The 24614-nt window shown below is 36.6% G+C and overlaps 1 protein-coding gene across 12 annotated transcripts in view; it reads right to left on the bottom strand.

Moving 5' to 3' along the window:
• The window catches only part of TBL1XR1 (TBL1X receptor 1), a 179894-nt gene that overhangs the window by 14197 nt on the left and 141083 nt on the right, over nucleotides 1-24614 (bottom strand). For all 12 annotated transcript variants that reach the window (XM_025288195.3, XM_025288166.3, XM_006050981.4 and 9 more), the window contains 7 exons: nucleotides 17134-17279; nucleotides 14717-14939; nucleotides 13850-13982; nucleotides 13354-13495; nucleotides 10609-10672; nucleotides 10412-10509; nucleotides 9123-9183 (listed from right to left, as the gene is read on the bottom strand). In XM_025288195.3, coding sequence (XP_025143980.1) covers nucleotides 9123-9183; nucleotides 10412-10509; nucleotides 10609-10672; nucleotides 13354-13495; nucleotides 13850-13982; nucleotides 14717-14939; nucleotides 17134-17279 — 867 coding nt within the window. The remainder of the gene's footprint in view (nucleotides 1-9122; nucleotides 9184-10411; nucleotides 10510-10608; nucleotides 10673-13353; nucleotides 13496-13849; nucleotides 13983-14716; nucleotides 14940-17133; nucleotides 17280-24614) is intronic.

Here is a 24614-nt window from a genome sequence, read left to right as displayed (position 1 = left end):
TGGATCCTATCATTTTCTCTACAGTCTTAGGTTTACCGCGGTTGTTAAACTCTGAGTTACCTCCTACTTCTCTATTCTTCACTCTTGTAAGACTTCTGCTCGAGTTTCCTTATATTATGTTCCCTTTCTTGAATTACCTGGTTTATATTTTCTTTGTGCTTTGGAATCAGTAACTACACCTTCATTTTGACATTAAATATTATTAAGATACAATTTTGAAAAATAATTTTAACAAAATGCTTGTAATTTATTATAGTGTTAAGAAGTGGGGAAAAGGACTTCCCTGGTCAGTAGATAAGGGTTTGCCTGCCAATGCAGGGGACACGGGTTCGATCCCTGGTTTGGGCAAATTTCACAGGCTGCGGAGCTACCAGGCCCATGTACTACAACTCCTGAGCCTGTGCTCTGCAAAGAGAGAAGCCACTGCAATGCGAAGCTCACACCACAACAAAGAGTGGCCCCTATTCGCTGCAACTAGAGAATGCCTGCGTGTAGCAATGAAGACCCAGTGCAACCCCCCCACCAAAAAAAAAATTGTGTGTGTGTGACAAAACTGTAAATAATTTAAAGGACAATTAAAAGTTATATAATAAAACGCTATGAAGGTGGCCAAGTATCTGTTGTGCTCCACCTGGGTATCAATTTGACAGAGCATCATCTGAAAACATTAGATAGGTGGCTGAGAAAATCAGAAATGGTATTTAAACAAATACACCATTAGGTTCAAACCAAAACAAAAACCAACTGTATAACTGGGTAAAGATAACTGAAGGAAGCTGAAGAATGCTAAGACGTGAGTTGTATGATTAATGTTCTGTGATATGCTTGGCTCGTAAGACACAGTGATTACAGGTTGGTATGATCGAAGAACCCATACCTCCTTACTTTGTATTTTATTCCTAAAATTTAAAAATGACTCTAGGTAATATAAGTCCTTCAGGATAGAAATACATCTCTAACATAAAATATATTTTTATGTAGGTAATATGTGAGAGGTATATTTACTATTATTGGTTTCATTTTTCATATGATGAAAAAGGCTAAGAAAAGTTAATTGGCCGAGGGTACACAATCTTCTAAATTCCTGGAGCTGGAATTCCCTGGTGGTCCAGTGGTTAGCACTCTGCTCTTCCCCTGCAGGGGCCATGAGTCAGATCCTTGGTTGAGGAACAAGGATCCTGCAAGTTGCAAGGTGCAGCAAAAAAAAAAAAAAAAAAAAAAAAAAAAAGTCCTGGAACTAAGATTCAATCTCTGTGTCCTCCAATTCTGATTTATTTTTTGTTAACCCATGCATCTTTCATAATCCAGAAAGGTAATAAATAAACCTATGAGGGAAGGGGAAAAGGCATTTAATATTCATTTGCCTTTTTAAAAAAACAGCTTCACTAAGATATAATTCATGTATCATACATTTCATCCATTTAAAGTGTGCAATTCAATGGCTTTTAGCATATTATATTAGTTTTAAAATATTGTGGTCATACATAACATGAAATTTGTCATTTAATTAAGTGTACAATTCAGCTGTATCAATTACATTCACAATATTGTACAATCACCACTATTTTCAAAAGTTCTGCATCACCCCAAACAGAAATTCTGTAACCATTAAGCAATAACTCTCCGTTTTGCCCTCCTCCCAGCCTCTGTAATCTTGAATCTTTACTTTTAAAGTTATGTCTGATTTACTTCACTTAGCATAAGGTATACAAGTTCTCTGGTGTTGCAGCATGTACCAGAAATTCATTTTTTTTATGGCTCAATAATAATCCATGTATATAGAGGCCCCATTCTGTTCATCCACTCATCTGCTCACGGATAGTGTGTTGTTCTCACCCTTTGGCTACTGTGAACAATGCTATAAATACTGCTACGAATTCATTCAAGTTCCTGCCTTCAATTCAATCACCTAGGAGGAGAACTGCTGGGTCATATGGTAATTCTATGTTTAGCTTTTTGAGGAACTGTCATACTCTTTTCCACAAATGTACCATTTTACATACCTACTAACAAAGTATAAGGATTCTAATTTCTCCACATCATTATGAACACTGTTATTTTTTACAGCTATCCTAATGAATATGAAATGGTTAATTTATCTATAATCATGACTTATGCTTTACGTAAGAGTACATGAATGAAAATACAGTATAGGAATTAGAATATGGTAATTTTAAAAGCATGGTAGACTTCCATTCCTGGTCAAGATGGGGTAACAGGAAACAAATTTACCTCCCGCCCAAAATAGCCAAACACTTACAAAATGTATGAAATAACAGTTCAAGACTCTGGGTTAGTGCTAGCGTTAGTTACTCAGTTGTGTCCGACTATTTGAGACTCCACGGACCACAGCCTGCCAGGCTCCTCTATCCATGGCATTCTCCAGACAAGAAGACTGGAGTGGGTTACCATTCCCTTCTCCAGGGCATCTTCCTGACCCAGGGATCAAACCTGGGTCTCGTGCATTGCAAAGGATTTTTTTTTACCATCTGAGCCACCAGGGAAGGCTCTGGGTATGAGACAACAAAGGACAGTGGTTCTTGAGAGAAAGAAATCAACCAACAATGTGCCTTTAACTGATCATATATGATTTGGAAAAATGTCCAGATCTTGGCCCATGGAAGAGGAATTTCCCTAACGAAGAGATTAAAGAAATTCCTGAGGGGAAGAGATAAAGCTCAGAATCTAGACAGCCACAGGCACCTAGAATTCACAGCACAAGAAAGGAGAGAGCTATGCAGACAGAATTCTAACGACCTGCAGCGGGCCCAACTCATAGTGTCTGTACTAATCAGCATTAAGTACTAGCTGAGCCTTGGGAAAGAACCACTGAAAAGGATTACAAGAAACAATGCCTGATACTCAAGACTGGAAATGTGCAGCAGGCTAGAAAACCTTTTGATTCAGGGAACACTGGTTTGAGTACATCTAGGTTCTTGCCTCAGTACTAGGAAATAATTAGCTCTACACTGAGCGCTGTTTCCCTGCCATTTAACAAGTTTCATAAGCGTGACCCAAAGGATCAGACCGTTTCCAGGTAATTTAACAATGTGCCAGAACAAAGTTCACAAATACTTAGAAGAAAAGAAGTTGAAAACTTGAAAAACAGCATAGAAATTATCCCACTTCTCAGGTGGTGCTAGAGGTAAAGAATCTGCCTGCCGATGCAGGAGACGCAAGAGATGTGGGTTCAAAAGGGCAACCCATTCCAGTATTCTTGCCCTTTTGAAGCCTGGTGGGCGATACAGTCCATGGGGTCACAGAGTTGGACACGAATGAGCACACCTGAAAAAAATACTGGATAAAAAAATGAAGAGTATTATGGGAAATCAAGCAGACTAATAAACACATTCAAACCTTCAAGTTAAAAAAAATGTGGGGAGGAAGTAGAATATTTCTTAAAAATAATGGTCAAAAAAAATTTTTCATTTGAAGGAAACTATGCATGAAGACATCCAAGAAGCTTCAAGGTCAAGAAACAAAGAAAACTGAACTAAGGCACAACGTATTCAAACTGCACCAAATCATTTATAAGCAGAATAATCTTAAAAGCAGCCAGATAAAACAAGACAAATTACTACAGAGCGTTAAGGATGAAAACTGGAACAAGTTCAGAGTGAAAATATTGTAAATAAGAGAACACGGCAATATTTTTTTAAAGTACAGAAAGAAAAAAATCCTGTCAACCCCAGAACTCTATACTCAACAACAAAATCTTTCAATAATGAAGGTGAAATACAGACTTGTTCATATATATAGAAAGAATTCATCAGCATTAGATTTGCACTATAAGCAATGTTAAAGCAGTTTGGGCAGAAAATAAATGATACTAGATGAATTAGATGTGTATGCATCTACACAAAGAAATGAAAGTTGGAAATGGTAACTATGAGTAAAAATTATTATTATTTAATCTCTTTAAAATATCACTTGAAAGTATATAGTGCTAAATTAAAAATGTGTACTATAAATCCTGATGCAACCACTATAATAAAAGATTTATAGTTAATACCCCACCAAAGGAGGAAAAATGTAGTCATAAAAATATTCATATAAGCCAAATGAAAGTGGAAAACAGGAAAAGAAGAAGAGATAAATAGAAATATGATTAATTTAAATGAAATCATATCAATAATCAAATTAAATGTAAAGAGCCTAAATATTGTCATTAAAAGGCAGCGGTTGATATTCAGTAAACAAGCAATAAATGATGCCTACATAAATTCCACTTCAAATGTAAAAGTATGGAGGAATAAATACCATGCCCACACTAACCAAAAGAAACTTGAAGGGCTACATTAACATCAGATTAAGTAGATTGCAGAGCACAAAAAACAAAATGGAAAAAAAAAAAAAAAAAAAAAAGAGGCTCATTAACAAAATGATAAATGGATCAATTCAACATGAGGATGCAACATTCCTAAATGTTAATGTCCTTATTAGCACTGTTTCAAAATACATAAAGCAAAAATTGACAGAAGAAATTAGAAACTGTGTTTTCCAATTATTATTGATGATTTCAATACCCTTCTCTCAGTAACAGGTGGTATAAGTAGACAGAACAATCACTTAGGGCTATAAAAGATTTGAACAACCTTATGAAACAACTTGACCCTCATGACATTTGCAGGAACAATGGAATTATATTAGAAAGTGGGCTTTGCTGGTGGTCCAGTGGTTAAGAATCCACCTTACAATGTAGGGGACACTGGGTTCCTCCGATTCCTGGCCCGTGAAGATCCCACGTACTGCAGGGCAAAAAGCTCATGCGCCACAACTACTAAAAGCCTGTGCTCTGGAGCCTGCAAGCCTCAAATACTGAAGCCCACACACCACAGAGCCCGCACTCCGCGACAAGCAGCCCGTGCCCCGTAACTAGAGTACCCCCCGATCTCCACAACTAGAAAAAGCCTGCACAGAGCAATGAAGACCTAGTGCAATCAAAAATAAAATGAATATTTTTTATTAAAAATTAGAAAGCAATGCTACAAAGACCTTGAAAATTTTTCCAATTATTCATAAATTAATATACTGAATCAAAATTACTTCAGAAAGTATTCTGAACTGAATGAAATTACAATATCTGAAAAATTGTGAGATGTCACTAAGTAGTGCTGCTGAGTCGCTTCAGTCGTGTCTGACTCTGTGCGACCCCATAGACGGCAGCCCACCAGGCTCTGCTGTCCCTGGGATTCTCCAGGAAAGAACACTGGAGTGGGTTGCCATTTCCTTCTCCAATGCATGAAAGTAAAAAGTGAAAGTGAAGTCGCTCAGTCATGTCCGACTCTTAGCGACCCCATGGACTGCAGCCTACCAGGCTCCTCCGTCCATGGGATTTGCCAGGCAAGAGTACTGGAGTGGGGTGCCATTGCCTTCTCCAAGTAGTAGTTAGAGGTAAATTTATAGCACTGAATGTCAGATTCCCACTAGAAAAGTAGAAAGGTTTCAAATCCATGACCTCAACTTCTATATCAAGCAAAAGAAAAAGATACATCACCAAAGAAGATATACAGATGATAAATTAACACATGACAAGATGCTCAACATCATTAATCATTAGGAACTACAAATAAAACCACAGTGAGATATCACTACACACTCATTAGAGTGGATACAATTAAAAAGACTGATCATATACCAAGTGCTGGCAAGGATACGGAGGCACTGGACACACACACATCTCCCTCAATAAAGCCATTTAAAAAATAAAAAAAGCATGGCAGGCAATAATATCACAGGTAAAATGGCTTTTTATCTGTAAAATGACTTTTACATCATCTACCTCTTTGGGTTGTTCAGTTAGTTCACTTCAGTCTTTGTGACCCCATGAATTGCAGCATGCCAGGCCTTCCTGTCCATCACCAACTCCTGGAGTTCACTCAGACTCACGTCCATCCAGTCAGTGATGCCATCCAGCCATCTCATCCTCTGTCGTCCCTTTTTCCTCCTGCCCCCAATCCCTTCCAGCATCAGAGTCTTCTCCAATGAGTCAACTCTTCTCATCAGGTGGCCAAAGTACTGGAGTTTCAGCTTTAGCATCATTCCTTCCAAAGAAATCCCAGGGCTGATCTCCTTCAGAATGGACTGGTTGGATCTCCTTGCAGTCCAAGGGACTCTCAAGAGTCTTCTCCAACACCACAGTTCAAAAGCATCAATTCTTCGGTGCTCAGCTTTCTTCACAGTCCAACTCTCACATCCATACATGACCACTGGAAAAACCATAGCCTTGACTAGATGGACCTTTGTTGGCAAAGTAATGTCTCTGCTTTTGAATATGCTATCTAGGTTGGTCATAACTTTCCTTCCAAGGAGTAAGCGTCTTTTAATTTCATGGCTGCAGTCACCATCTGCAGTGATTTTGGAGCCCAAAAAGATAAAGTCTGATGCTGTTTCCACTGTTTCCCCATCTATTTCCCATGAAGTGATGGGACCAGATACCATGATGTTCGTTTTCTGAATGCTGAGCTTTAAGCCAACTTTTTCACTCTCCACTTTCACTTTTATCAAGAGGCTTTTGAGTTCCTCTTCACTTTCTGCCATAAGGGTGGTGTCATCTGCATATCTGAGGTTATTGATATTTCTCCCGGAAATCTTGATTCCAGCTTGTGCTTCTTCCAGCCCAACGTTTCTCAGGATGTACTCTGCATAGAAGTGAAATAAGCAGGGTGACAATATACAGCCTTGACATACTCCTTTTCCTATTTGGAACCAGTCTGTTGTTCCATGTCCAATTCTAACTGTTGCTTCCTGACCTGCATACAGGTTTCTCAAGAGGCAGGTCAGGGGGTCTGGTGTTCCCATCTCTTTCAGAATTTTCCAGTTTATTGTGATCCACACAGTCAAAAGCTTGGCATAGTCAATAAAGCAGAAATAGATGTTTTTCTGGAACTCTCTTGCTTTTTCCATGATCCAGCGGATGTTCACTATTTGATCTCTGGTTCCTCTGCCTTTTCTAAAACCAGCTTGAACATCAGGAAGTTCATGCTTCACGTATTGCTGAACCCTGGCTTGGAGAATTTTGAGCAGTACTTTACTAGTGTGTGAGATGAGTGCAATTGTGCGGTAGTTTGAGCATTCTTTGGCACTGCCTTTCTTTGGGATTGGAATGAAAACTGACCTTTTACAGTCCTGTGGCCACTGCTGAGTTTTCCAAATTTGCTGGCATATTGAGTGCAGCACTTTCACAGCATCATCTTTCAGGATTTGAAAGAGCTCAACTGGAATTCCAGCACCTCCACTAGCTTTGTTCATAGTGATGCTTTCTAAGGCCCACTTGACTTCACATTCCAGGATGTCTGGCTCTAGGTCAGTGATCACACCATCGTGATTACCTGGGTCGTGAAGATCTTTTTTGTACAGTTCTTCTGTGTATTCTTGCCATCTCTTCTTAATATCTTCTGCTTCTGTTAGGTCCATACCATTTCTGTCCTTTATCGAGCCCATCTGTGCATGAAATGTTCCCTTGGTATCTCTAATTTTCTTGAAGAGCTCTCTAGTCTTTCCCATTCTATTGTTTTTCTCTATTTCTTTGCACTGATCGCTGAGGAAGGCTTTCTTATCTCTTCTTGCTATTCTTTGGAACTCTGCATTCAGATGTTTATATCTTTCCTTTTCTCCTTTGCTTTTCGCTTCTCTTTCTTTTCACAGCTATTTGTAAGGCCTCCCCAGACAGCTATTTTGCTTCTTTGCATTTCTTTTCCTTGGGGATGGTTTGATCCCTGTCTCCTGTACAGTGTCTTTGGGTTGTAGCCAAGACTAAATGGGATTGTGTATAAAGAGCATTACCTCCAACAGAAAGGTGGCACACATTATAAAGCAACTTATAACGATGCCACACCCACTTATTTCAATTTTCCATCACTCCTAGGATGTAGGGAAAATCTTTAGGCAGAATGGTCAGAGGTCTAAAAGAATTCTATCTGGTTGAGGACTAGAAGCAAAGGCGGAAAGGGATTAAAACAGGTAAACAGAAACTGATGTGTGTAAATAAATACTTATTAATGTGATAAGCTTTAATCAAGTTGAATTGTTTAACACAATACTTGCAAAATTATGCCACTCAGACACTACTGAAAAATCATTTTGTGCCTTATTTGACTTATCGAATCACACTAAATAGAGAAATACAAAAAAGCAAAATGCCAAAAGCTTTGCATTTCAGTTTTAAAGGTAACACTGTGCCACTGACTGTAAAAAGGATAGTAACAAAGCTTTGGAAATAACCAGAATTACTTAACTCAGCCTCCAATTTAAAATTCTTTCCAACCACAACACAATCTTGCATGATGTAATTAGATTGGGCAGCACTAAAACTACTGTTCCAAACATTATTAGGGATCTTGTTCCAGTTTAACATCAGTTTCTGTTCTCAGAAACCCCCCCGAAAGCAGGAACAAAGTTCTAGGATGCACAAGAGTGTTGGTACTAAAATCAAGGTGTCTCTACACATCAGGATGTATGCTCTGCTGCATGGCCATGTATCATGGAGAAAGAAGCACACTATTTTGGAGATCAGATTTATCTGATTTAAGTATCAAATTATTTCCTAAAAGAGAATATATGAAGCACCAAAGTTCCAGCAATATCGGTAAAGCCTTATAATTTTTATTTTAGGTAAGCAAAAGGACTGATTTAGATACATAACTTGAAATAAAACATGACAATACCTAAATCTGTATAAGTTTATGCAGTATTTTCATATATACGTATTAGTCTTACGCACTTACTCAAACGGTATTATTTTTATCCCTCGTTTACAGACAGAGAAAATACGGCTCAGAAAGGTTCAATGACTCTCTCAATCCTGAAGCTTGTTAAGTGGAGTAGGATTCACAAGCACACCTAGACATCCTGGATCAAAAATCTATGTTCTTACCATTAAATATTACCAACTCTAATGGCACCAGGCTGAAAATGCTTTATGGTACATTTCACAGAAAACATTTGATGATCCTCTGATGATTAATTATCTGAAAGCCACTGAACATCAACTCCTCAAAGGACTAGTAACAAAACTTACATTCGATAGTTCAAGATTTTAGATGAACTATATGCTATTAAAAGTTTAATTAGGAAAACAGAAGAAAGTTCCAACAGTTCTCATGTAAACTGTGAAGATTTACCTGAATGAAAAGGAAATTGTTGCTTGGCTTCACCAGTATGTGCATCCCAAATAATTGTAGTCTAAGACAGAAAAGAAAAATATATTGCTAAGTTTATCATATATCCATAAATGCCTCATCGTATTAAAGCAATATGAAATGTCAGAGTGCATTTAACATTTACTTTTAGTACAATGAGGCTATATTCCACTGGGAGCAGGGAAAGGATGTTTAAATTAAACTGTTAAGCAGTTTGATTCTACCCTGGTGACTTTTCATCAGTCAACTTACTTCAAATAACAATTATTGGCTGTCTACAAGTACCAAACATTATATTAGATTAAGAAACTCCACTGTACTAGTGTATTTAATGTCAGATTTTTATTGCTGTGTAGCTTGAGGAGGTAAATTTTTGGTTAATATTATAATCAGCTAATTCTCAATATTAAGATTTCTAAAGCTCACATTTATAAATAAAGGCAGGTTTAATTCTGACAATAATTAAAACAATGTTTTTTATATTACAGCAAAGTATAACATACACATCTGAATGGATACATTCACAATTCCACTAATACCCTCCCATCACTAATTTTATAACTTTGGGGTCATAAGTATTGTAGAATGGCAGTAACTAGTAAGAAAGTTTTCCCCTCCCCTTCCTGGCCACCTTCATATTCTTCCTTTTTGCCTACTTCCCTTTTTGACAATATACAGGTAACTATGGGCATGTACTTTCCTCTATTATAAAATAGTCTTCTGAGAGGGTGGGATGGGGAGGAAAAAATTTAAAAAAAAAAAAAAAAAAAAAAGTCTTCTCTGGGATGTGTGGTAAAGGAAAAAACTTTAAAATGAAGGAGAAATAACAAATGATTTCAACCTACCCATGTTTACCAGCCATGTTAGGTGAAAGCTGGAAAGACCCTGCATTTCTTGCATTTTCAATTAAACATTAGGAGTTCAGCTAACAGACTGACTCTAAGATTTCCCATGAAATCACTCCAGAGCCATACTCACTGATGCAATTAACTAAAAACTACAGAAAAGTGATGAAGAGTATCGGATATATGACTTCACTATGGCTCAAATTCCAAAACAATCAAGAGTGGTCACACAGATAAGAATAAAGGGTATCTGCACAGATTTAAGAATGAGCTGACAGAAAATCTAAGAAAACATTTCTATTCCTAACATAAACTGAGATGTGAATTGCCCAAATATGAATGTTTTATTATTTATGTGATTAGCAGAGGAGAATATTACTCTCAAGTATACTCTTTAACAAATTAACTTTTATAGAAGCTAATTACCTTGTCTACTCCAGCACTTAGGATGAAATTTCCTTTCTTATTCCATTTTAATGCAAATATGGGGCCTTTATGCTGCCCCAAAGTGCTAGCAAGGTTACCTAAAATTCAAAAGGAAAAACATTAAAATTACTTTAAGCTTTATAATTTGGATCAACAGTAAAAAACAAGTGGGAAAAAAAAAAAAAAGCTTTATTTACCATCTTTAGTCCATATTCTGGCAAACCCATCGTAAGAACCAGTTGCTAGAAGTGTACCTTCACTCTGTTGGAGAAACACATTTCTTTCAATTATATAACCCAGAAAAGGTATTTAATTTTTATTAGAATATATTATGTTTAATCCCAAGTACAGCAGGTCTGTGACATTCTCTGCTTCAAGACCTTCAGCTTTGCCTATTTGGAAGTGCAAGAAAAGGCCTACAGAACACCCTTCATGCTGTGAAGCTAGTATTTTGGCATTCAGTCAGGGTGCAGGCCTCACACCCCAGTCTTGGAAGGGCAGTAACTGCTTGGGATCAGGATTATCACTGCTCTTACAGGTGCTAAGGTCTACTTACTGTACTCTCACAAAGGCCCAGGACTAAAGGTGGGGGTCGGGTGGGGGATTAGAAAGGACAGCAAAATCTTAATCTTATGATTTAATAAAGGTATTCAATCAAAATTAAAATCTTCCAAAATATTTCAATATGATTAGAAGTTCTCATATTGTCCTCCCTCTAAATCTTTTACTGTCTAAACTGTGTGTGTGTTCCAAACAATATTGTTTCAGATGATCAGATTCTTAAATATCACTACATTAAACATTTCTTTCGTTAATTTTTTCCTGTACCAATAAAAATAGCAACGCACACACACAAAAAAAGAGCTAGAAAAGAGTGTAGGCTGACTTTATAGCTAACAAAGTGAGCACAACTGTCCGGAACTACTCTACTACGAGGAGGAATCCTTAACGTTTTCTCTAATCTTAAAATTTCCTACGGTGTCTTGCCTTGATTAACGGTACAACGGCAGGACTTGCTAAGATCTAGCCTACTCTGGAAATGCAAGTTTCGGAGTACTTTACACAGACTATTGCTGAGATGAGTAAACATTACAGGAGAGACAGAATGAAATCCTGCCTCACTCAGTACTTTCTGATGCTTTTTTTGGTAAGAGAAATGAAAACAAGATCACCTTTTCAGACCTCTCCAGTCATCTAGCTGTACAGTTAAGTGACAAACAAATGCTGTTTGTAGGCGATGCAGATTCAGTTCTGCTAGGATTTGGAAATCCCCTATAGTTCTATCTAAGGAAGAAGGAGCAATGTTGAAGCTAACAGCACATGTTTATTTCCAAACTCTGCACAATGCAAAGTTTCCTTTAAACTAATGGTTTTAGACCATGGACCACTAGTAAAGTAGGAGAATAATAAGGAACAGCTATCTCACAGGCTTCTGCTTTAGCTATGGAAATGAGCCATTAAACAACAATAACATTTTCTCCTTCTAGGGGAAGACTTAAGTTCATAGCAAATAATAAATTTTCCAAAAGTCTATACTTTTAAAAGCTTTAACTTGCAGTTCAGAAACACCAAGCTCAACAAATCATTTGTTAACCATCCTTTTCAGTGTAAACTATAAATTTCATTAAGTTAACATGGTCTCTGAGCCAAACAGCCTAAGAAGGCTATAAGGCCTTTGGCCTATGATATAGTAAGGTCCCATTTTAAGAACGGAATTCTTAGTTCTGACCCTACAATCAAATAACACCGTTTAGAATTCTCAACTTTATAGGTGGAAAAGGGTATATACATTGTTGGAAATTTAGAAAAGGACACTAATAAACCTTACCATGAGTTCTGGAAGAATTTCATAGTAACTAAGAACTTCAGATAGTGTAATCACTTTGAAAGACAGATCTTGTTTCTTGGAAAGAGATTTAGAAGATACTTTGAAAAACCCCACAAAATGTTGTTAAAACAGAGGCCAGAGAAGGAAAGGATGTCCACTTGCTAAGAAAAGGACAGCTGACCTCTAAAGTTCTTTATGACACTGATAACAGTCTAAGAAGTTACTAGAACCAGAGTTGGGGGAGTGGGAGGGTGTTAAAAAAATGAACGTAAAGTTACAAGGAAGAAAAAAGACAACATGGAATAAAGGAAAAGATACAGAAACTTTTAAAATGCTAATTTTCCGCAAATTACTTATGGGAATGGTAGCCAAAAAAGCTGTTAAGTATATATTTGAAACTGAAAGGATGGAGCTTTATCAATAGTTAAATCAAATTTTCTGGTAAGTAAAAGTAATCAAAGATACTGAATCATATATAGAATAAGAGAATTCTAAGAGTCCTACAGCTAGAATAAAGTTTATAATCTAGACTAATGGTTCCTAAAAAGCAGCTGGCAATGAAGTTTTCATCAATTAACAGCAAAATGAGAGAAACAAGACTATGTTTCTATTACATAGATTTCTCTTGTACCCCTAACAAAGGACTTAGTAGTTAGGAACTTAATTAATACTGGAATAGGTAGCCTTTCCCTTCTCCAGGGGATCTTCCTGACTCAGGAATCGAACTGGGTCTCCTGAATTTCAGACTTTACCAACTGAGCTACCAGGGAAGCCCATTAAGAACTTAGTATGTGCCTATTATTGGTTTTCATTTATTATTTGATTTATGTAAGACCATTAATACACTCCTACTTTACATGTGATGAGAACAAAGTACAGAGTGATTCTACAGCTAGAGAAACTGAGAGGCTGGAAGATGAACCTTGCTCCGACTGCTCGAGGGCCAGTCTTTGCTTATTACACATTTTGGGTTGGGCACTCCTAGTCTGCTGTTCTTATTAGTGAAATTCAAAAATACCTGAACAAACAGACACACCCTGCCACTAGTTTGAGGCTCAGAGAGGTTACGTGTGTTAGTAACCACACTCATCACGGACAACGCAGCGATACTCACGTTCCAATCTAGCGACGTCACGTCCTTGTTGCTCGGGACGTCTTGCCCCCCTTCTCGTATACAATGTCTAAGCACCAACTGTGTGGAGCCGCTCGTGCTGTTTTCACTAAGATTCCATATTCTTGCTGTTGAGTCTCCAGACCTATAAAGTATGCAACTTACTTTAAGTTTTCATGATATTCTCAAGTACTACAGAAATCAAGGCAACAAATTTACATCCTATTATTAATGAGGCAAATACAAATTAGACTATCAGGCATTTCCATTTCCAGTATTTTTTCTTAGTCTCCACTTTGGAGATGCCGAAATCACTCCTGAGGGAGTGATTTAAAAACTCTAACATTACTTTATGAAGAAATGAACATTTACGGGGCAAAATGACCACAAACAAGCAACAACAAAAACCTGAAAGTGTAAGCAATGTATATGTAGAACACGCAATATTTCAGTAAGATACTTTTAGAAATCCATTTTAATTTCACTTTGAGAAACATACCCTGATGCCAAGAGATCACTAACGGGGTTCCAGGCACAGATAAAAACTTCAGATTCATGGCCCCGTAACACAACTGCTTTATTAGGAGGGATTTCAACATCCCCATCCACTTCCATCATATCAGTATGATTATCTGCATCATGAGAAACAGATGGAAAATTCCAGTTAGGTAATAATATCACAGCATATTGGGGGAAAAAAGGAATTCCTAACCAGCAGATAGAGTGTAACTTTCTTATTCCACTATGTCAGGTAATGTTGAAAATGAGTATACAGAATTTATCACATGAAAAATAAATTCCAATCTTTAGTTAAATATGAATGTAATTTTTTAAAAAGAGATGTGCATCTAAGTGTGTGTTCAGAGATGGGGGAGCAGGACTAGAGGAAGACTGTGAAAGCTTAGGCCCAAACACAGTTAAAAATGATAAAATAGTTTGAATTAAATATAATCCTCCATGCCAACACTATTCTGAATTTCTGCCAGTAGGGGTTGCTGATATCATTCATATAACATCGAGTTGCCTTTGTATCTCCATGCCAAAGCTTTGTTGTATCTGTTAATGACTACTGTTATAAATTATATTTAGAAATCAAATGCAGACACAAAGTTCACCTAACAATTAAAAAAAAAAAAAAACAAAAAAACCGGTTTCTAAATATTTTTTTAAAAAGAATGAAAATAAGGTCCATGAAAGTAAATCTAGTTTTATGGAGCTTTAGGCATAAAAATCTGAATTGTGTGATACAAGTTAGGGGAACAAGTTGGCAAAAATAAAATAGACAGTATTAGTTCAGCTAAAATGAGACATCCCCATAAAGCAAGTTTCTTTTTTAATGGAACTTAAAAAAATTCTTTCAGCTCACTTGCTATAGTATGTGCTCCATTCTCCTCCCCATTTGCTGTGTTTTCTCCATTTTTTGCAGATCCTTGTTGGTTTGTCGCAGCTGCAGCAGCTGCAGCAGCTGCTGCTTGTTGCTGTGCAAGTTTATCTCTATAAGCTTGTTGTCTTGTTTGTACTACATCAGGCATTACGGCATCTATCAGTGACAGAGACTCTATTGGTCGACCATCAAACAAGGTACCATCCTGGATTTGAAAAATTGTGAGAAGAAAAATCAAAGGTAACACATTTAGAGTAATTTGTATTCATACACGTTAACAGCAGAAAATCATCATTTCAAGAAAAAACACTTCTAGATCATTTCCTGAGTGCATGTAAGAAAGGAAGGAAGGAATCGGGAGGGAAGAAGGAAACTAAAGGAGGCACTGTAAGCAGCTGCTCCAACTGTCTTCCTCACCCAATTCTTACTGTTAAGTGCTGCACAGATCAAAGCTGAAATAGTGAAAGGAATTAAAAAATTAAAAAATGGGCCTGGAGGGTAAAAAGGCTTTCAATTATATTCCAAAGTTCTGTTAGTCAAAAGTAATGTGGGATAGTTAATAAAATGATAAGAGATTTGGTGCCACATTTTGGTAAATACTTCTTTAAAACTAAAAACTTTTAAAATAGTTTTGCTGAATACAAAAGTTTCTTGTGATTTAATTAAAACATTAAGGCAGAAACAGACATCAATATCAATAGACATTAATACATACAATCACCTCATTTTACTACTGTTACTGTTTTTAAGACCTTGTTGCATTTGTTACAATACTGCTTCTGTTTTATGTGTTGTTTTTTTGGCCCAAAAGCAGGTAGGTCTTAGCTCCCTGACTAGGGATTGAACCCATGCCGCTCCACTGGAAGGCAAAGTCTTAATCCTGGAATGCCAGGTAAGTCCCTCATTTTACTACTGTTGAAATATGAGCACAATAAGATTTAAAGACTCCCGCAGCTGGAATCTGTTAACTGGTGCTATTCAAAGCGCAATCCAAGGACCAACAGTCCCACCATCACCTGGAAACTTGTTAGAAATGTAGATTCCAAGCTACAGAATCAAAATCTCTAAAGAGCTCAGGAATCTCTGTTTTAACAAGCTTTTGGGGAGAGTCTTACATGCACAATAACATTTCAGAAGTACAGCTACAACTCACAGGCTAGTGTTCTTTAATTTTATCAAGTTGCTATAATTTTCCAAAGCTCCTCTCACTGGTATTAGGAAGTTCACAATAAATAAGTTCTAAAGCAAGCAGGAGAAGAGACACAGGCACAGAGCAAGTCAGAAATAGAAACAGTGCATATTAGCTAGAAACATGCATAAATGAAGCCTGGCTCACTTAAGCTAGTGAACACGCACTAAGTGGTGTGATGGGATGCTCCAAGTTACAAAACACTGTACATCTCTCTGAACTGTCGATTATAATGGAGTATTTGAGGAGCTGGAGCAAATATTTAAACTTAAAAAAAAAGGTTAAAACCAATATAGATATATTGTGGAGTACTATATTAAATCTAGAAAAATTTTTTTCAGAAAAAATGAAGACTTCAACTCTGGCTACTGGGAGAAACTGTTTTATCATTTTCTGCAATAAGTATACTTTGGGAGGCAAAGTGCTAAAAGGCAATGAGGACACATTTAATTTAGTATCAGTAGATTTTTCAGTTATAGACATGAGGAAATTTAAAAAATAATCAATTTAGTATACTATAATTATAGTAATAAATACTGATGTAGAAACCATGGATGCTTTAGTTTTTAAAACACCTGCAAAAGGAAAGGGGAATATGTTAATCTCTGAAATGAAAATAAGGTAAAAAGCTCCATATATCATAAATCCTGACCATGTATAAAAATTTTCAGCTATACCAGGGTGTACAGTCTTTCTGTATATTTTGGGCTTTGCAGACCTAAGGTCTCTGTCACAACCACTCAATGCTGCCACTGGAGTGTGACTGTGCCCCAAGCAAACTTTACAGAAACAAGCGAGAGGCAGATTTTGGCTCATAGGCCATAAATGACTGACACGAGTTAAACTACCTATATCATACAGACTGTAGACAGGTGCCTTCCAAAATCACTTATAACCAAATAACCTAAGATCTTCTAATTTCTCAATCAATTATGGTCTCAGTACTCCACAGCACAATTTTCTTATTTTAAAGAAAATTATTTCTTACTGTTTACTTATTAAACCATGTAAAAAGCAATAAGATAGGGGTCCTTATAGTTGAGAGCCATCAGCCTTGCCTGTGCGCCCTGACACCACATTAGGAATAATGTCCTTCAGTTTTGTTTACCTGGTGAAGCTGAAGTCAGATAATGAATGAGCAAGCAAGATACCAGATATTTAAGGAAGCATTTAAGAGTAAGAATCAGTACTTGAACTAAGTCTTCCTTACCTCATTAATACTAACTTCTGCCTCTACATACTGTAGACCTTTCTGGATGATAGAAATCAATGCAGCAGGCGGGACGAGGGCACCATTAATGTTGGACTGACTGATATGGCTTTCTATACCGAAGGTGAACGCTGAATGAGAAAATCCTGAAAGCAAAAGAAAAGGTGTAACGATTTATTCTCCAAAGGGCAACATGCAATGTAACACAAAGGAAAGACCTGTAATCTTTCAAATCCACCTGACACCCATTTGAAATCCCAGACTGTTGGCTAAGGTCAAATATGTTTTTAAACAAAAGAAGTATCAAAATCCAAACACATTAACCTTCATGTATTTTCCTCTTCACTTTAATTACATAACCGTAGCACATAACGTAATTTTCCTCAACAAATAGTATTAAACTTTAAAGTTGGGGAAAAGCCTTTCTAAGTCATATGACTCAACTGCTTCACTCAAGACAAATTAAATGACAGTTAATATTTCTGCAGTATATTAAAATTTCTGTATATAAATCATCATACATCTTGTAATTCTATATTTTGTAGGCTATTTTAAAAAACTACTTAGGAAATAAAAAGCAAACTAAAACTAACATAAGGAATGAAAACTGTAATTTAATAATGAAAAATAATTTTCAAGTTTAACTTTCATTATATATATGATTAAATACTAAAAAAAAGTTACTATTTTTTTCTACTTAGTAATAACCCATCTAAATGGAAGCTTTAGAAAAAGAACAGCTGACAAGTGAAAATCCAATTTGTATGTCCATCAACAACTCTTTGATTTTAATTTGAAATACTCAAACCAAAATATTCACATAACAAAAGTCTAATTTTAAATCAGTTTAAGTCACTCTTGCTTTTTATGAAAGTCAAGTCCAAATCCAAAAGTAAAATTCTAGTAAACCGACAGACTGAGGGTGGTTATTCTCTTTACCAACATATCCGTCAGAGCTTAACTAGTAACTATCATTAATGTTACATAATTCAATTAAATTATACATCTGTACAGAATGCTGAATAAGGTAAACGAACACGGGCTTATTTGGGTCTTGGTTAAACTAATTTAATCCATGTAACACATTGTCGAGCCTGTCTATCCTTAGATGTTTAGTGCTTAGTTCATGTCTTTTTTGTTTTGTTTTGTGCTTGCACTCTCAGACTCCTTGTGGCACTTATAGTCTATCATAAAATACTGTGGGCTCACAAACAGCATGTGGCTAGAGGCTATTTTAATTGGTTAACAGAGAGTCATAGTACACCTAAGTTGATTTTCCTTAGGGCTGTCCCTTCCTTACCTCTTTGGGATACCAAACCATTTCTGTAACTACCCATAGTGAGAAGTAAGAATCGTTACCATCTTTCTAAATTCCACATATATGCATTAGTATAGTGTATTGGTGTTTTGGACTCTGTGGGAGAGGGAGAGGGAGAGGGTGGGATGATTTGGGAGAATGGCATTGAAACATGTATAATATCATATAAGAAACGAATTGCCAGTCCAGGTTCGATGCAGGATACAGGATGCTTGGGGCTGGTGCACTGGGATGACCCAGAGGGATGGTACGGGGAGGGAGGTGGGAGTGGGGTTCAGGATTGGGAACACGTGTACACCTGTGGCGGATTCATGTGGATGTATGGCAAAACCAATATAATACTGTAAAGTAAAAAAAAAAAAAAAAATAAATAAACGCTTAAAAAGAAAAAAAAAAAAAGACAATGTTATCTTATAAGACTTGAATTTTGACTTCTTGATTTCACCCATAGACAAGATCATTATTAAAAAAGCATTTATAATCTGCAACTTAATCTGAGCTCACAAGGAAGGCACAAAAAATACAAATGAAAAAAGCACCGTTTTGCTCTGTCCCTATCAGGAAACCCAGAACTACTTGAGTATGAGCAGATCCCAGATCATCAGGATAGGAAACTAAGAAAAAAGACTAGGAAGGATTGGGGAGAAAGGTTATGAGATAATGGCAGTGAAATCCAGAAGCTTGAGGCTGGAGACCCCTGTTCTCAATTTCATAACCCTCCCCAAATAAATTCTGCAGTAAATCATATAACAGAAAGGGGGAAAAAAAGCTAAACAACCAAGTGGCTTGGGGTAGAAGGCTTCAAGATAGACGATATCACTTACAGAGGGCCTGTATCATGCACTAATTTCTCATCTTAGCAGATGAGAAAACACAAAGAAAATAGATTTATTCAGGGACCATGGCCATAACCACTGCATTCCCCCCATCCTACTGAACAGTTAGAACAGGGTCAAGGATAAAGCTAAGGCAGAGTGAGCTCCTGCATATCAACAAAACATAAAAGACTGCATCATTATTCTTATTTCGTTTCAGGGTATTAGAAAGTGGCATCAGTAGCACATGAGACAGTAAGACATTTTATTAAAAAGAAAGATACTTTGATTTTCCAAAGCCTTCTAAACTGTAGCAAAATCTATGACTTCTGTACTCCAATTTCTGAGTACAATTTAAATAATTATTAATTACATTTAGACTCTGTTTAATTAGATGACAAAGTTCAAGATTATGTCCAAGAATATCCTAAGAGCTGCTGCACGTAGAACAATGTCAATTTTTAACTGGAATGTTGCCTATGTTCTCAATTTTTTTTTGTGAGACCAGGTGCTCTCTGCCATCCTAAGGTATTACATATGCACTTACAATCTTCTCAAATAGCAAGAAAACAACCCTAAGGTCATCCTTAATAGTGTTTCGGCACTTATTGTTAATATATATATTTGCCCTAAAGGAGGTCCATACTTAAAATGCTCTTCTTAAACACATGAATTGAACAGTAACTTTTTTTAAATTTCTAGTTACAGCATTACAAAGCAGCTTAAAATTATGTTCAAAACGACTCTTCTTCTTCCCCTCCCTAAAACTTCTTCCTTAGAAACTTTTCACCTTGCCATGCTTCACCGGAAGGTCCTCCTCACTCCCCGTCAGCCCCTGGCATTCCACCATTCGCCAAACCCTACCAACTCTCCCTCTCTGGTCTGTCACCAGCTCTCCTTGAGTGCCCACACCTGGATTTGAGCCCCCATCATCCTTTACCTGGACCACTGCCGTCATAAGTTCCTTTCCTCTCTTCCCTAGTTAAGTACACTTGCAACACTATGGCTAGAAGACTACTTGTGAAACAAAAAATGATCATACCACTCCTTACTTGAGTACTTTCAACAATCCTTTTGGCCTTCATAATCAAGGTCAAATTCTCTAAGTGTGACACACAGGTACTTTTGCAATGTTTACCCTACTCATCTCTCCAGGCTTATCTCCCCACTTCAACCAAGACCTAGAATATACTGTGCTATCTCATGCCTTTGGGCTTTATGTGTTCCCACGCACTTTTCACCTATGTGAATGGAGGTGAAGTCCTTCCTCCTGCTGCTCCAGGATTGATATTTCTCTTCTATACTAATCCTCTAATTTGTGTATGTGTAGCATTCTATGGGTCATGTGTATGTGTATGATTAATACAACTGGGATGTCTGAAGATGGGGTTAATGTCTAGTAATCTTTCAATTTTAGGAAACTAGATGTCACCTAATTTTACTAGTGTTCAATAAACATTTGTTAAATCAGAATGCAATTCTACTATAATTTATCTTGGCACATCAGGAAATCTATGAATCCAGAGAAAACATATGACTTAAATCTCCCTTGAAAAACTAAAACTTGAACCAGGGTTATGCCAAAATATATTTGCATTTATCTGTAAATATATATGCAGGCAATACTTTTTCAGGGACAGCTTTTGATCTACATAGTAAAAGGCAAAAGGCATCAACTCACAGTCTGTGAAATGCTTAAGTCTAGCCTGCTTGCCTAATATAGCATCCCTTCTTTCCAGGAGTAAAAGCAAAGCTGATATAAATAATACTTTGTATAAATACTCTACAATCAAGTATTCGACACATTCACTAGAGGGATTAAAATCTGGGAGATAGAAAAGGAAATCCAGAGAGGAGTAAGGCAAAGTTCAGTACGCAGTAATTCAAGGATATTCAGTGGTCGGGACCGGCAGTGGTACGGGGGGTCTGGGTACGGTTACTTCTGAGGCCACACACTGTCCCGTGTAAGAAATGAGATCACAAGACAACCATTTTCTACATATGGCTTGTTTCAGGAGTGACCTCTCTTGGGATGACAGGGATGGTTTCCTCAAAGAGAAGTCAAGTCTTTCAGAGCCTGTCAACTCTACTTTGCAAATGGAGGGTATACAAACATGAAAAAGGGCTCTGAATATGGTTACGGTGTAGGGTATCTGAACAGGGCTGGGGGCGGCGGGGGAGTGGCGGTGAGGTGGGAGGCAAAGCTTAACTACTACATGATACAGTGCCCTATATGGAAGTAAAATCTGACTTATACAGGGTCCTTTTCTTAGTCTCAGGTCAGAAAAGCCCAGAAAATTATAACCCTGCTTCCATCACCACATACTCTCTTGACCCCAAATCTGTTTCCAATTGTATCCTATAGACCCAGAATTTTGTTTAGGACAAAAAGTTCCATACTTAAATGCGTGAAGGTTTTAGAAAAGGTAAAAAGAAGTAGAGAAAAAAATGCTACATGGGACCTTGTATGTTGAAAAGTTAGATGGACCTAACACTTATTTAAAAAAATAAAAAAAGGAAAGGAAGAAAGGAGTGAAGAAAAAAAATTACAATACCAAAACCCAAATACAACTGTTAAAATATTTTATTTCCTTTTGTCCAGCACAATACACTGGCTATGCAGTTTTGTGCCCTAATTTTGCCCTTTATATATATATATCTGAATATTTTATATGAATTGTATTTTCTGAAATAATTTTATTATAATATTCATCCAATAAATTACCAGCTAGTAAATTATTCACCCCATGGCTTGACATTTGGATTTTCCAATGTTCACTCTTTAAAAGACTCTTACTTCAAATATCTATGTGTATAGGCTTTTGCCATGTATATATGTTTTTTTTCTTTAGGATGGATTCCCTCAAAAGTTGAAGGGGACATCAGCACTTCAAAGGAAGTTCATGACTGTCAAATTGCTTTTCAAAAAAACTGTACAAGTTTATGAAGCCATCAGCAATTTATACGTTTCCTTATATGCTTACTACGCTGGTTATTCCTAAAAAAACAAAAAGATTACTATTAAGATTGAACAAGTTCTCTGTTTGGCAACCATTAAAGGACCTTTGTCTTTTAACAAGTTTGTCAGTCGGAATGTGTAACAGGAATTTCCTTTATCAGCAAAAAAAATAGTCATTCAGTTTACAAAAAGAGGAGAAAAAGTGATTTGGATAAAAGTATAATTAATTATCAGCATTTATGACAGCTGCTTGCTATTTACTGTTCATTAGTCATGTGTACAACAACTGTATGTATCAAATTAATGCCACTGCACATTGTATTATACAACAAAACTATGTACCTACTTGCAGTTTTGTAACTGACCCATGTACTCACAAAAACTGAAAGACAAGACTCATGGTGGCAATATCAGACGCTGACCTCTCCTCTCCATTTCTTCACGGTGAAAGGCACATTACTGATAGCCATTTAATCTAAACTCCTTCCAGCCTGCTGTTAAAATCTGTTTATAAATAGCACCAGCGGAGGATATGTAAGAAACAATGTTTATCTAGCCCAGTTACCTTTATCTGAGTCAAGAGAATCTACACTATCATTTAACTGCTGATACCCTACTGGCCACTGGAGAGGTTAATACAAAAACCAATAAATGAAAAAGACAAATGAATGGGCTGTTGGGTATTACAGGTCAGAACCATAAAGTTATACATAAACATTCTGGCTACTTGGTGCCCACTATTATCATTATGATCATGTTTAGATTTCCAAATTAAGTGTGTGTTTGATGCGTGACCTTATAAACAAATGTAACATTTTAAGCAAGCATCATGTAAGAAGTGGTGTGGTGCAAGGCCTATTTCCTGGGAGAAGCAATATCCTTTTGAAAAGAGTAGAAGAGTGAAGTGGGGTGCAGGAGAGACAAGATATTTCATGAAGTAAATGCTTTAAGCCTACATATATCATCACCTTCTCATAAATGGAGACTACGTGGCAAGATGAATCTCAGTTCTAAAAACATGAGGATTTTTAAAAATAACAGTATTCAGAATCACAATCTAGAAAATTATTCAGTAACAAGGACATGTTGTTTCTGCATTTTCCAGTTAGTTTTCAATCATAAAATGCAACTGTTTCATAGTGTTCAACATAGGTTCATCCATGAGCTCCTAAACATGTAATAGATGACAATAAAATCTAGAACCAAGAATTCTCCCCTAAACCAAATACACAATTTAAGCAAAATTTCATCTTATACAAAGCAACAAGAAAAACGGGTGCCACAAAGTTCACAAATAATTGCCTGGAACAATTTTGTTAGAAAAAAATAAACAACTACAGGAGAGTCAAGTGACACAAAGTGGGCAGGAGTGAGGGGAGGGGGAGAAAATTTAAAAGATGCAAAGCAGCTTAGCTCCTCTAAAACTAACCCTGCATCAGTTTCTCTTGTATACAACCAACTATAATATTAGTATTTATTCTACCTATCATTGCTAAATATAAGTTATTAGGGTGATCAAATTATTAATGTCCTTGGGTAAATGCTAATTAAAGGGAACACACTGAATCAAATCAATCATTAATTGTAGCACTACATGTCAAATCCAAAAAGAAAAAAGCACAAAACAAATTTTATTCCCCAGGAAATATTTGTTAAATATGAAAAGTCTAGTTCATAACAGCACAAAATGATAATGATCAAAGTAATATGCTCAGGGTGAATCTTCCAGAGATTTAAATGAGAAAGATAGAAGGTTCCAGCAGAACAAAACCATACTACAATAAATTTTTCTCTTAATTAGTTTTAACAAATAAGGAAGGATGGCTTATTTCAGACAGAAGTTTATAAAACATTTGAGGCTGAATACCATGCTGTAGTTCCTTTTCAGCAAGTATTACTAACAAATTTTATAAATGAGAAAATGGGAGCTCTGAGAAGTTATGTAACTGGGGGTGGGGGGAGGGACTTTTACAGGTAATATTTTCTAGTACTGATAATAGTCATAATAGGAGATTTACCACATAGTATATGAAGTATTTAAGATTAAAACCAGTTAAGTGATTTTATTACCTCAGGAGATGGATCTCAAGATACTGTGAATATATAACACCTTCTTGTCAAGTTCTAACTATCCTACGACTAGTACAGATCCATCATTAATTGGGCCTAAGAACCACTTGGAACATCTGTAAAATGCAAATTCTGGGGCCCACTCCAAGTTCTCTAAGTGATTGTGATGCAGGTGGTCAGAGGATCAAACTTCAGAATGCTGGCTGTAGGTGGTTCTTAAATTTATTGCAAGCTGCCTTCCTAGAAAAACTGCTGTCAAGTCAAAATGTCATCAGTGTAGTCTGATATTCCCCTATAAATTCATAATGTAAATAGAAAG

This window comes from Bubalus bubalis, chromosome 1 (genome assembly GCF_019923935.1).
Source record: "Bubalus bubalis isolate 160015118507 breed Murrah chromosome 1, NDDB_SH_1, whole genome shotgun sequence".
Taxonomy (NCBI): domain Eukaryota; kingdom Metazoa; phylum Chordata; class Mammalia; order Artiodactyla; family Bovidae; genus Bubalus; species Bubalus bubalis.
This window is presented reverse-complemented; position numbering and strand designations above follow the sequence as displayed.